This window comes from Scomber scombrus, chromosome 12 (assembly GCF_963691925.1).
Source record: "Scomber scombrus chromosome 12, fScoSco1.1, whole genome shotgun sequence".
Taxonomy (NCBI): Eukaryota; Metazoa; Chordata; class Actinopteri; order Scombriformes; family Scombridae; genus Scomber; species Scomber scombrus.
In genome coordinates, this window is record NC_084981.1 from 25,909,477 (window position 1) to 25,924,467 (window position 14,991).

The 14,991-nt window shown below is 39.3% G+C and overlaps 1 protein-coding gene across 1 annotated transcript in view; it reads left to right on the forward strand.

Moving 5' to 3' along the window:
• atrnl1a (attractin-like 1a) overlaps nucleotides 1-14,991 on the forward strand; it is a 362,787-nt gene that overhangs the window by 192,746 nt on the left and 155,050 nt on the right. Inside the window, exon 25 of the mRNA XM_062429999.1 lies at nucleotides 7,927-8,005. Coding sequence (XP_062285983.1) covers nucleotides 7,927-8,005 — 79 coding nt within the window. The remainder of the gene's footprint in view (nucleotides 1-7,926; nucleotides 8,006-14,991) is intronic.

A 14,991-nucleotide genomic window follows, 5' to 3' on the forward strand; every position in this document is an offset into this window, starting at 1 on the left:
AGATAGATAGATAGATAGATAGATAGATAGATAGATAGATAGATAGATATGTGGATGGATGGATGGATAGGTAGGTAGGTAGGTAGGTAGGTAGGTAGGTAGGTAGGTAGGTAGGTGGATGGATGGATGGATGGATGGATAGGTAGATAGATAGATAGATAGATAGATAGATAGATAGATAGATAGATAGATAGATAGATAGATAGATAGATAGGTAGATAGGTAGATAGATAGATAGATAGATAGATAGATAATTGGATAGATAGATAGATAGATAGATAGATAGATAGGTAGATAGGTAGATAGATAGATAGATAGATAGATAGATAGATAGATAGATAGATAGATAGATAGATAGATGCTTTATTTACTTTATTCATCCCCTTGGGTAAATTCAGATATCCAGTAGCTCACACACACACACACACATACATAAATACATTAATTAATTGAATTAAAAAGCAGCCTAAAAAAGAGGATGAAAACATTGCACATTGTCCAGTGTTGCAGTGCTCATGTGACTGTGTGATCTAATTGTCTGAAAGCCTCCGTTAAGAGGACTGTAATCTGGGTTAAAAAGCTGACTTGAAGCACAACATCATACCTCTTCTGGCAGTTTATTAAGCTTTAATTAAAATTGTTAATATAGAAAAGCAAATTAGTAATACAAAATATGTTGTAGTAGATAGATTAGTTGCATACCTGCTGCCTGGACTGTACTGTGATGCTCCAACAGTGATGCAATTTAATGGAAAAGTTACATTAAATAAAATCTGAAGTATAAAATAAATGCAGAGGTGGAACGATGAAAGTGTCTCTGGCTGCAGAATCCAACACAAATTGCACCTCCAAGAAATAATCAGCTAATGGTGTCATTTCATTGCAGCCATTGTCATTTTAGTGCGTGGTTGTACACTGACATAAGTTTTCTATCATAAATGCAATGCTGCGATGGCCCAGAGGACGATCTTGGACTCTATTGACTATAATAAAAACTGACTTTTCTTGTTTTTTTTTGTTGGGAAATTTGGCCGAGCTGCTTCAAGATTCCTCTTTCTGAGTGTCTCTGATTAGCTGTAAAACCTACTTCCAAAAAATCTTCTGTAAAGTTTGACTCTTCCCCTCCTCTCTCATTCCCTCCTCTCTCCCTCCCTCCCTCCCTCCCCCTTCCCTCTCCCTCCATCCATCCTCCTCATGTATTCTTTCTCATCTGCAAATGAAGGAGCGAAAAAAAAAGGGAAAATGGCCATAATTAAACAGCATTTATGTCTCCGCTCTCCACAGTCTCAAATGCTAATTGGTGACACTGCAGTTCAGCTTTGTCCAATTACTCCCGGCTCTTGCTCGCTTGATTAGCAATCAGTTTTCTCTCTCTCTCTCTCTCTCTCTCTCTCTTTCTTTCCCTCTTTCACTCTCTCTTTACCCCAAAACAGCAGAGAAGCTACTCAGCAGTAAGTGGCTCATAAGGCTCCCTGAGCTCGCCCACTTCATTTAAGAAAAAAAAAAAAAAAAAAACCATCCCTATCAGTATTCACTTCTATCTGGATTCTCTGTGGAGGTTTTAGTCTGTTTGTTATCTTGTTATCTTTTATTTGTGCACAATTGTTCTGGTCGTTGAGGTTCTTTATTCGCTGCAATTTCATACAGAAAGCAAAAATGCAGTAGTTACATGCAGAGGAGCGGGAGCAATGTGGAAATTATAGCTAAAGTAAATTATAGCTTGCACATCGCAGTGGCTGTCACTCTGAGGTTGAGCGGGTCGTCAACTAATCGGAAGATCGGCGGTTCGATCCCCGGCTCCTCAAGTACACATGTCAAATTGTTCTTGAGCAAAATACTAAACACTAAACTGCTCCTGAATGCTTTGCCGTCAGTGTGTGTTTGTGTTTCTGTGTGTGTGTGTGTGTGTGAGCAGGTTGGCAGCACCTTGCATGACAGCCGCTGCCATCAGAGTATGAATGTGGGTGAATGTTGGCATGCAGTGTAAAGCTCTTTGAATGGTCAGAAGATTAGAAATGAGCTGTATGAATGCAGCCCATTTACTATTCTCCAATGCTTTTAGTACATGAATGACACATAAACACAGAAGATGCCAACCATGTTTACCAGGAACGTGCGCTTGCATGTATTTGGTTTTTTTTGCTGCAGCTCTTTGCGTTTGCATTCGTTCTGACTTCAGGGTGACTGGCATCCATTATAAGACAAAAGTAGTTTGTAGCCTTGCTGTAATGTTATCATGTGTTGACGATGATGAAGGATGAATGGGGTAGTCCATTTTTAAGAGGAAGCCCTTCAGAGTAGAATAGGAAAGAATGTATTTAGTATGTTCAGATATGTAAATTAGGCATTAAGAAACACAGCAAGCAAACTTCAGCCCTCTTCATTCACATGCTTCTCATTTTCTGAAATGCAATAGTAACAAAAATCTAGAAAGTAGTCAGAAAAAGACAGAGACTCAAGATGACCGACAGATAAAATGAGACAGGAAATAAAACTCGTAATCTCTCTACAGTGACTATAAGCTTCAGGTTGGTCCGTCTCTACACTGCAGATTTGCTGGCTGTGCAGATGGAAAGCTGTTTCCGATCGGGTGCTATCTGTAGCTCATGTTCAACGAATAGCTTATTGATTTTTTTGTTCAGCTCTGCCCGCTGGGGTTCAGATGTTTCACTGTGTTCTCCTTCATCTGTGTGTGTGTGTGTGTGTGTGTGTGTGTGTGTGTGTGTGTTCGGTATGTACGGTGCTTTGTAATTTAGTTTAAATGAAGGCACAACACACACACACACATGTTCTCACACTTGTTCTTACTCCGACCCCCTGGTTGTTTAATCAGTTCAGTTGCTATTACCTGTGGCTAAACAGTCTTAAAGCTAAACCTATCAGGAGGCTCAGTGGAGTGTTAACAAACCCACAGGACACTCCCAGCCTCTCCCTCCTCTTCTCCCTCCTTCCTCCTCGCTAATGCCTTGGTAATAGCAACAATTAGCCACTCCGCTCCATTGGTTAGATGGCTAAGCTCAGGCCCTGTGGCCCATTTAATGGCGAGCCGAGGTAATACAGACTGAACGAGGAATCTTGGGCCTGATTGGATTTAAATCCCAGCCAGTCGAAGGGTTTTTTAGTTTTTTTTTAGAAGGTGCATTTGGAGGATGGGAAATCATTGCAGGGGAGTTACTGAGTGCATTTGTCTCGTGTTTAAGTATTCTAGGGAATAGTCTGTTCAGCCGGGGGTCCTGTATGGTATATATGGAGTTTGGCTTGGTGAGCATGTACAAATGTCAATGAGATAATAGCACAATGAGGAGAAAGTATTTTTAACATTTGAAAGCTGTAAAAACACCATATACACATTTCTGCTAGGCAGACTTTGTCTAATGTGACCCCAAATATACAAAAACAGGAATAAAATGCAGCTGATACACATTTTTGTATAAGCAAATGTCCAAATTTGACCTGTATTTATTAGAAAAAATTCAAAAAATCAGCATTCAAACATGTTACTGTATTCTTTATAATGATAAATAAACAGAGTACACTCTTTATTAAGGATTAATCAACCATTAAGTAATGACGTTTCATGCTTATGATGAGTTTTTTTGTTCATTGCACTCATTGATTGAAAAGACATCCAGGACTATTATCTTCTTCTCCACATCTTGATTCTCCCCCACTATCCAGACTTTCAAGAATCACCTAAAAACATACTTGTACTCCCTCAGTTTTAACTGTCTAACTAAAATAAATACATCAATAAAAAACAACTTATGTGTTTCACCTGAACTCATCGATAGGTTTGTGTTGATTTCACAATGTGCTCTATGCTCTTTGGATCTACTATGTTGTGTTTTTAAGTGCTATAAAAAGTAAAGTTGAAGTTGATGTCAATAAAAAAGAAAACATTTAGCTTCCTGAGTGTTTCCCAGGACGACAGCCTTTTCATGATGCAATGATTCCTGGAGTTGGGTTTGTTTAAGGACAGAGATGAGTTAGATGTTTACTGGATGAACTGAGGAAGGAGATTTAGCAGTTTTGATGACTGTAACGTCAAATGTAAAATACCAAAATTTGAATTTCATCGTAAACTTTAACCTTCATTTTCTCCCTTCCTCTCCTTCCCTCCTTCGCTTTTTCCTCCGTCCTTCCTTCCTTCCTTCCTTCCTTCCTTCCTTCTTCCTCCCTCCTTTCCTTCCTTCTTCCTTCCTCCCTTCATTCTTTCCTTTCCTCCTTCCTTCCTCCCTCCCTCCTTTCCTTCATTCTTCCTTCCCTCCTCCCTCCTTTCCTTCCTTTCTTCCTTCCTCCTTTCCGTCCTTCTTCATTACCTCCTCGCTCCCTTCCTTCCTCCCTCCTATCCTTCCTTCTTCCTTCCCTCCTTCCTTGCTCCCTCCTTTACTACCTTCCTTCCCCCTTTCCTTCCTACTTCCTCCCTTCCTTCCTCCCTTTCTTCCTCCCTTCTTCCTCCCTTCCATCCTTGACTCGAGGACAACAGGAGAGTTAATATAAATTATAAATACATGTGATAAAATACACATTAAATGCAGCCTATAAAACATTCACTACTGGATTGGACTGTACGACTATTTTAATTACACATCAGTGTCAATATATACATGTGTATGTGAGCCGAGACCAGACATGGAGATATTTGGAGCTGTTTGGTCAGTGAATCAGTATAAATACTGCAGGGAGGAATAGTACAAGCAGAAAAAGCTACCGCGAGATGTTTGACGTAGATCTTTACACAACAGTCTCTCTTTAGGGATTTTCTGCAAATAGCAAACCTCCAACAGGTAAACAACTTCTTTAACAGTGCTGTGCTGTGGAACAACACTCCTCACACTCCTTAGATCATTCCTCGCTGCATGGTTTGGTGTGACAACCTCAAAAACTACAGAATAACAAAAAGGAAAAGGGGAAAAAAGACATTTTGTTTCCTGACTACAGACCAACACTCTCCTACTGAGTTATATGTGTAGTGTTGGGGAGTAACTAGTTATATGTAACGTATTGCAAAATAAATGTAATCCATTACAGTTACTGATGAAATGTTGATGATTATAAAGGAGGTTACATCTGAAGTCAGACCTTTAAGATTTTACTCAGGAGGGTTTTTTCCTCGTTTTTTAATATTCAACATGTTACTGAATACATATATTGCTGTTTTTAATTCTTTGAAATCAATATTCTTCATATATATTGTAAATAAATCATGATGTGGGCTTGAATGGATTCACAGTACCAATTAAACCCACTTTATTCATCAAATATCTTTATTTTATATTCCAAAATCTACATGAACTAATGAATACATTTTCAAATGAGAGATAAATGTTGCTTTATAAGAAATGATCTCCCTTATAAATCATGTCAGTATCCATGAAAAACAGCTGGACTTAGATTTTGGTGCTTAATGGGAACATTTACCCTAACAGCTGATCTTAGATCTTAGGAAGGAAGGATGGAAGGAATGAGGGAAGGAATGAAGGAATGAATGAAGGAATGAATGAAGGAAAGAAGGAAGGAAGGAAGGAAGGAAGAAGGAAGGAAGGAGGAAGGATGGAAGGACGGAAGGAAGGACAGAAGGCAGGTAGGGAGGAAGGAAGGAAGGAAAAAAGGTAGGAATGAAGGACAGAGGGAAGGAACATTTACCCTAACAGCTGAACTTAGATCTTAGGAAGGAAGGAATGAAGGAATGAAGGAATGAAGGAAGGAATGAATGAAGGAAGGAAGGAAGGAAGGAAGGAAGGAAGGAAGGAAGGAAGGAAGGAAGGAAGGAAGGAAGGAATGAGGGAAGGAATGAAGGAATGAAGGAAGGAATGAATGAAGGAAGGAAGGAAGGAAGGAATAATGAAGGAAGGAAGGATGGATGGAAGGACGGAATGAAGGACATAAGGAAGGAAGGAAGGAAGGAAGGACAGAGGGAAGGAACATTTACCCTAACAGCTGTAAACATTGGTTAGAACATTAGAAAAGTCATCAAATGTAATAAGTTACATTACTTTGATGAAGTAATTAAAATAGTTACATTACTTATTACACTACTTGAAGACATTATGGTGAGTTGTGTTGAGGGTCATCATCAGTCAACGTAACAACAGCATTCATTCAGCTATAACTTTGGTTTTAAAGTACGCTGTCTAAGAACTTGGAAAAATCAGTAGGAGTCTTGATACCAGATGGTTTTCATCCGGCAGCAGTAATGAGCATCTTCTCCTCATCACCGGAGGGGATTTCCTGGTTGAGAAAGTGTCTGAATGCAGCTGAGAGGTCGACTGTGGACTGAAGAGGCCACGACTGCAGCATCTTCAGCAGGCCGGGTCTGAAAATGTCACCCTCATTACTGCAGTTATACCCTTTACAATGCTGTCTTCCCCACATAGAGACACAGGAGGACACGTCACGGTGACACACACACACGCACACACACACACACACACACACACACACACACACAGATGAAGAGGGGGATTGTTCCAGAGCTGCTGTCCTCAGCAGTTTCTCAGTCACTTCCTGTTGCGAAGCCTTTGGGTGCGCTTGTTTTGAGTTCTTGTCAGAAGTTCTGGTTGAGAGAGGAGCTTTGTGTTTGGCCAGATAACTTTGCCCTCCAGACACTGAACTTTTAAAGGCTTTGTGTGTGTGTGTGTGTGTGTGTGCGCGTGCATCTGCGTGTAACACGAGACCTTGTTCTTTGTTAGAGAGCGTCGTGTCGCTCGTTGACCCCTCGCTGCCCTTTGCTGTCCTGAAATCCCCAGCTGCCTGTGGTCATCGCGGTTTTCTATCTCGACATAAATTTGCCAAGAATTTCTCTTCCCTTTGTTGTCTTTGCTCTCCGGAAACGGGAGCCGGAGCGCAATAAATTAGTGTGAAGATACTGATGTAAGATTGTATTGTGTGATTTTTTTTTCTCCCTTTTTGTACTTGAAAGTGTTTCTAAGGACAACTACAAAGCATACAAGCGTGAAAAACATGTTATTTAAATTCATATTATGTTTCCAGTAGATACACTGAACCCTGAGTACATTTACAATGACTCTGATTTATTTGCAGAAACATAAGTTCTTCAGTTAACATTCATGTTTTTTTTCTACATGTAGTTCATTACTTGTCAACAGCAGCTTCATCTATTCGTTTTGATAAATGTGTCTCACATCAGTGCACCTGCAACATGTTATTAAATGTAAAAATGTCCACTTTGAAATGAAGTCTGAAGACTGAGTTCAACCAAATGGTTATTTTCCCTTCGCAGATTGTTTCATTTGAATCATTTGTAGAAGAATGGAGACGTAAAACTGTCAAGAAAAAAGAACATAAATACAGAGAAAGTAAATAAATGGTGTTATTTAGTAGATCTTGTATCTTATTATTAAACATCTGGTGACCTTTTCAAAGAATTTGCCAATCTGGCCTTCCTAAAACCAGCAGAGTTGTGTTTTCATTTTTTTGTATGGAGGTGTTTGTATTCATGCAACACTGAGTGTGTAATTAAGTGCCTCATCTCAAACATCTAACATGCATGCAGCTCTGTTATTACACTGCTTTTGAGCTGCATTCACTGTGTTTTAGAATTAAAGCTGCAGTATGTAAGTTTTTCTTATAGTAAATCTTAATGAGGAGAGCTGCTGTCAAAGGCTTATTGCAAAATAATGAAATGAACCACGTTTGTACTAGGAACCGAACATAAGCAAGTGGCTTTTAATTGGAATTGGCAAGAACATCATCATCTGATCATATACTACATACATATATGTACATAGATGAGGTATCTGGGGAGGTTAGGGTACTTTAATGACATAAGTTGAGGTTGCACCATCTAATGTCTGCTTGATGTGAGTTTTGTTTTTCATCATTTTGCTCATGCACTTCTCAGACCTCTTTTGATTTTTGAGTTTTGATCAATTGATTGAGTATTGCCTCTGTTCTCCCCTCCAGCTGTTTCCTGTCTCTGCTGCTGGTAGCTGCTGTCGTTTGGAAAGTCAAGCAGACCTGCTGGGCTTCACGGCGAAGAGAGGTAGGACGCTTCCTTATATTAGTGTGTATGGCTGTGTGTGTGTGTGTGTGTTTCCATGTGTCTCAGGATGTTAGAGTGTGTGTGTGTGTCTTTGTTTTTGTGTGTAAAGTACATCTGGTGTGAGCTGTTCAATGCAGCTGCCACACTGAAGACTAAAGTAAATATGCACTCATCCCCCCCTCCACCTCCTCCTCCTCCACCCACAGTTGTGAAGGGTGGGTTAATGTCACCAGTCCTGACAGAAAGAATAAAAGGAGAAAGAAAAAAAAAAAGAGCTTAACGAGCGTCGCCGTGACGATAAACAAGGCCATTCCCCTTAATTAGTGCTCCTCATGAACCAATTAACTCAGACGAAGTGATGCTAAACGAAGTGGAATGGAGTGATATATTACTTAAAGGCTCAACAGATGCCGCATCATTTCATTTTTTTTTTTACTCCTGACCCTTCACACGCACGCACACGCACACACACACACACACACACACACACACACACACACACACACACACACACACACACACACACACACAATTTACACCCCAATTCACTTCGCCAGCTCCAATGCTTGACTTGTTTTTGGATCTGTTCTGTTTCTCACTTGTTTATTGTGTTTATGATGTTATATTTGTGTGTGTGTGTGTCTGTGTGTATTTGTGTGTGTGTGTGTGTTTAAGTCATGAGGGATGAATCAGTGTTGGCTTATGAGCAGCGGTGATAATGGTCTGTTGTTATTGGTTGAACTATTGTGATTAAATACACTTGTTGGTCGCCTTCCTTCCACTGTCGCTGTTCATTCATTATGCAGAAAACGCTGCTGCTGCTTTTATGTGCAGATTAAGCTCCAGTATTTAAATGTTTGTGACATATTTTGTTAGTTTTATGGTGTTTTTGCGAAGAATCATATTTGTAATTTTGCTGAAGTGGTTTAATAAGTTGATTTAAGTTGATTCCACTGTGACTTGTTGTCTTCACTGGTAAAGATTTAAAAGATCATAACTATCAGATTCATTTTGAAGCAGGTTTAGACTGACTTTACCTGGATTTTATGTTCCCAGGCATCCACAAATGTCTGTTTTCTGCTCCTTCACGACACTAAATATCATAGTTTCTTATAAATTACAGCTGCAAGAAAAAGTATGTGAACCCTTTGGGATTACTTGGATTTCTGCATAAATTGGGCATAAAATGTGTTCTGATCTTCATCTAAGTCACAACAATAGGTTCTTGCTGCCAAAGGAGGGTCAACCAGTTATTAAATCCAAAGGTTCACATACTTTTTCCACCCTGCACTGTGAATGTTTACATGTTGTGTTCAATAAAAAATGAAAACATATAATTTTTTGTGCAGTATTAGATTAAGCAGACTGTGTTTGTCTATTGTTGTGACTTAGATGAAGATCAGAACACATTTTATGCCCAATTTATGCAGAAATCCAAGTAATCCCAAAGGGTTCACATACTTTTTCTTGCAACTGTATATCGTCTTGTGATGATGACAACTTGAAAAATGCTACTGGTAGCAGAAGGTGAATACATATAGGGAGAAAAAAGTACATATGGTGCTTAGTCTGTCTTAGTAAGTGAAAACAAAACATACAAAAATATTGTTAAACAATACAAGGAATAGTTGAATATCTTGGGAAACATCCCCATTTGTATTCTTGCTGAGAGTTAGATTTGAAGATATATATCACTCTCATGTTAAATGTGTTAAATATTGAGATGGAGGGCTATTAGCTTAGCTTAGCATGAAGTGACCACAGGAACACCAGTAGTTTATCTTCGGTAACATTACTTTACGTTAAGTATTAGGGGTGGAGGAAAAAAATGTATACAGCATAGTGTTGCGATATTTTGCAGACGACAAGTATCAATCTTTTATTATATGAATTACAAATGAGTTTTTGGTACTAGAATAATAAAATCAGTAGCTTCTTCAGTCCACTAGATGGCTCTAGTTTGTTTTCTGGTGAGGTCGGCGGAGGTGACAGTCAAAGTGCAAGAGGAAAAATGATAATGAATTGCAATATATCGCAGCATATTGCAATATATTTAAAATCATAATATTGTATTGTGATTAAATCGTATCGTGGAGCGTCTGGTTATTCCCACCTCTACTGACTATCCTGATGGTGCTGTTGCCTTTCTGCCTCCATTCTTAGTTTTTTCCTTTAGTTTTAACTCCTTTATTTTCTCTGTCTCAAATAAATATGATTGGCAAAGTCAAAGTAAAATGATTCTCTATCATCCTCATAATAATCCACAAGATAATCTGTCTTTGGTTGTTTTAGTTGTTTAAATATAAACAAAGCGGCGTTCATGGATGAAGGTTCCGGAATGGTTTGGTTAGCCGGCCAGTTTCCACAGATATAAATCTCTATGTAGTTAAACGTAATAGCTGCTTCAGGCCGCTAGTTTATGCATCTATTTTATTTGGCACTTACATACATGTACAACTTCTTGACCTTATGCTGTTTGTTTTGTGTGATAAGCTGCGTGTCTGTTTAAAACTTTATAATAGAGCTTTGAGAGAGCACATTTTCAATCACTATTATTCTCTTTATTTAATTGTAAGGTTTTTCTGATCTTACCTAAAGAAAGTCAATACCGACCAAAATGTAGTAATTAAACATAGTTATATAATTGCTTTATCATACATTAATACTATATTATGGCATGTTAAGATTTAGTTCCTTTCTGCATCTTGTTTTTCCTTCCACTGATTTGTTGTGGTGCAGTCATATTTTTCGGGGGGGTTGCAGGCGTTTCCAGCGCAGTGATTGATACCTGTACTGTGAAGTGTGTGTGCAGCCACCTGTGACCCAACCAACCCAGTGTTAGTTTAGCCTCGTTACCTCAGAGTGAGGTGTGTGGCGCTACCGGCTGCTCCCAGGCCGACCAACCGACACTCAGCTCCATTATTTATGAGAGCTGGTCTCATATCGCAGCGGAGCCACAATGCTGCTTTTACTGCAGTCTTTCTTTATTTACACAGACTCCCTGCCACTTTTCTAACTCTATCAGTTTTCTCTCAGTCTGACCTTTTTTTTTTCCTCCTGAGGGCTTCATGTTTTTTTTTTCTTTTTTCTTTTTAAACTATATCTCATTTTAGATAACAGTAGATCTAATAAATTAAGGCCTCGGAGGGAGAAATCATCACTGTAGGAACTCTAACATCTAATGTCCCATTTGAAATGAAATCAGCTTTTTCAGCACACAGGCTTAACTAATTCATCTAGTGTGGCACAAAAGAATTGAAAGTGTTGAAGTGTGATCTTTCACTTTAGGGCAGCTCGAGCGGTGACAAAGCAAAAAAAAAAAAAAATTCATAGATTTTTACTGAGTAATAATACTCAGCCAACCTTAAAGGGGAAACCATGACATTTCAAAAAAAACATTACTTTGTTCATTTTCTTCACCAGTCAGTTGTTTCATTACAGGAAACTCTCTCTGGATTTGTCCTTTAGCTACCGTAAAAATGTCACCGTGGAAACCAACCCGCTGTAAGCAAAGCGGCGACAATGCAAACTATGTTAACGAGCAAAAAGTGTCAGCGGAGAAGCTCGTCCTCTATAACATGAGCAGAGATACGCTCAAAATGTCAGCGGTACCCTGTAACGATGGTCCAACATCTCCATGTCTCCTATGGATGTTTGTATTATAAAATCACATGACGTTAGATCTTACGGGGATGAAAAGAGCTGCGTGGGTTTTAAAACTAGTCTCACATCCTGGAACAAATGAAAGAAATGTGTTAATGTATGAAAAGGGAGGACAGGAAGAAGATTATAGAGAAAACTCGTCATTTTATACATTTCTAACAGTGTCATGAATGAGTTTTCTGGTTTAAGAAAGTAGTTTTTTTTAACCCTTTGACCCATTTATACATCTGAGAGCAGCTAAAACACTTTTTTTTTAAGCCTTAAATGTGATGAGCTCTCCTAATTTAATCCAGATTATAGAAAAAATAGGAGTATTTTTATACTTTAACCCTCCTGTTGTCCTCGAGTCAAGGAAGGAAGGGAGGAAGAAAGAAGCAAAGGAGGGAGGGAGGAAAGGAAAGAAGGGAGGAAGAAGGAAGGAAAGGAGGGATGAAGGAAGGATGGAAGGAGGGAAAGGAAAGAAGGAAGGGAGGAATGAAAGGAAGGAAGGAAGGACGGACGGGGAAAGGAAGGTAGGAGGGAGGGAGGAAAGAAGGAAGGAATGACAGAGGAAAGGAGGGAGGAAGGAAGGAAGGAAAGGAAAGAAGGAACGGAGGAAGGACAGGAAAGAAGGAGGAAGGGAGGAAGGACAGAGGAAAGAAGGAAAGGAGGAAGGTAATGGGGAGGAAAGGAAGGAGGGAAGGAAACAAGGAGGGAGAGAGGAAGGAAGGACAGAAGGAAGGAAGAAAGGGGGGAGGAAAGAGATAGGAAGGAAAGAAAGAGAGAAGGAGGGAGGGAGGACAGCCGGAAGGAAGGAAGGGAGGAAAGAAGGAACAGTCTAAAAAGACGGGGTCAATTTGACCCGGGAGGCCAACACAAAGGTTAAAGAACATTTTTGTCAACATTCAAACATATTGTTGGATTCTTCACATTGAATCTCTAGATTTTTAGATTAGATTTAGATTTGAGGAACAAATCAATGCTTTTCCTCCACTTTAAAATCCTCTCGTTTCAAACTGTGAAGAGATAAAGAGCTTCTCATCTTCCAGCTTCATCGCTACCTAGTAACAGAAGTTTGTCAGCGCTTCCTCAGCGGGCCGCCGGCTTCACTTACCCCGCACCGCCGAGCGAGAAATTAACAATGCTAATCAATGGAGCTGAATGCTGTGTTTTGATCATCTCCTTGTGTTGATATATTTAGTGCCGGCCTGATTATTATGGAGATAAACTGCTGTTGTCAGGCGCCTCGAGGGCTCGGCGGAGAGATGGTCAATACAGTCAGATTCATCTAATATATATAGATATTGTTGTTGTTATATACAGCAGCTGTTACCACTGATCAGTTTGTGTGGGAGGCTTTCTCAAACAGGAATTATGTGTTTTCTTTGTAGCTGCAAACAGATCTGCATTATGTAGCTTATTGTGTTTCAGCCTCTTTTATAATAATCTCAACAATAAATATGCTGCAAAGGGCTTCACCACAGAGAAAATAATAAGTATTTTACTGAAATGCAAAAAAGAAAGACAAAATATTTGAATAATTATAGGTTACTGCTTTGAAGTGCTTATCACTTTGAATCATGTTTTGAGTTAAAGCTGCAGTTGGTAAGTCTTATAAAAGTAACTTTTTGTCATATTTGCTAAGACTGTCACTATGTAAAGACAGCATTACATGAAACTAGTAATCTGTAAAAAAAACAAAAAAAAAAACAGGCTCATTTAGCCCCATCTATTGCTCCTACTGCAAATTGGCAAATTGCCAGAATCCAACACCACCGGACAACAAGAACCAATCAGAGCCAGGATGGTGTCTGATGGAGTGTCTGACAGCTGTCAATCACTGCTCACGCACACAGCCCCCTCCCCCTTGCTCCTCAGCTTGGGAGAGCGGCTTCAGGAGCGTAGAGAAAGTAATGTCGCAGCAACAACAATCAGCAAGGACAAAACTACCGATACCTCCGTTACCAACAACAGCATACACGGTCGCTGGCCGTCAGCCTCCTCTGGGGGAGGGACTTTGGAGGCAGAGCAGGAGTGCAGCGGAGAGGGAGGGGGAGGGATCTGAAAGTTGTACTTCTTCAAATTTGATGCTAAGTCCTCTCTCTCCTCAAAGTTACCGACTGCAGCTTTAAAGTGTGTCTGTGTGCATTGTTTCAAATAAGTAATTCAGTTAATAAGGTCTAAAACATTTAAAAACATGCAAACAACTTGTATAAATAACACATTTAGTATTCTGAGCTAACTTGCTATGTCGAGTCTAAGATGGGAGTTTTTCACTGTATTGTGTTACATAACTGTAGCTGTTCAACATATGAATCTATATGCATAAAACTTAATATTTACTGAATTGATTCATTCATTGGATTTTATTTAAATGGACTCCCGCACTCTGACTCGCTCACTTATGTTTGGTTTAATAAGTAACAACATGTCGGTCTCTCAAACCTTCATCAGTCATATCACAGGCAACATTTCCACACTTTAATATATGCATACAAGAGCTGGCTCAATCATCCAATGAGATCACTGTCAAATCGATGAGCACCTGGGTTAAAATACCAATAGTGTGTGTCACCTGTCAGACTACAGAGTATGAGAATTGGGGAAAATAGATGTATATTTACTAAAGCAGTGGTCTCCAACCCTGCTCCTGGAGAGCTACTGCCCTGCATGTTTTAGGTATCTCCTCACTCTAACACACCTGATTCTAATAATCAACTCGTTATCAAGCCCTTTGACGAGCCTCAGCTGCTTGATAACGAGTTAGAGTGAGGAGATACCTAAAACATGCAGGGCAGTAGCTCTCCAGGAGCAGGGTTGGAGACCACTGTACTAAAGTGTGGAAATGCTGCAGTAGCTTAATACAACTATGCACCAAACTTTAGTAGTTTGTTGTTGTTCTGCCTTGAAATGACTAACATCTCTAAGCCAGCCTTGGGTTAGTTTATCTAATACCGCCTCTTATATAAAAAAAACTTTGAATTTGCAACCTGGATTACTTTTTTTTTTTTTTCAACCCAGGGAGTGTGACATCCTTATACTGCACAGAAGTTTCAGGAATAAGGTTTAGGTGTACTCAGTTCATGCATAAACTAGTAAAATACTTGATAACGGGGAAAAAATGTCTCCTTTTGAATAAATGTTAAGAATGAAAACAGCTTCTCTCATATTTTACTTTAGCTTTAACATTTAACCCAATATGGACAAAGTGCTTCAACTTACTTAAACACAAGTCTAAATACAAAAAAAACAACTAATAATAAAATATATTAATTGTCACATTCAACAATTAACGATGTATTTCCTATATAACCTTTACATGCAGTTCATATTCAGGCACTTCT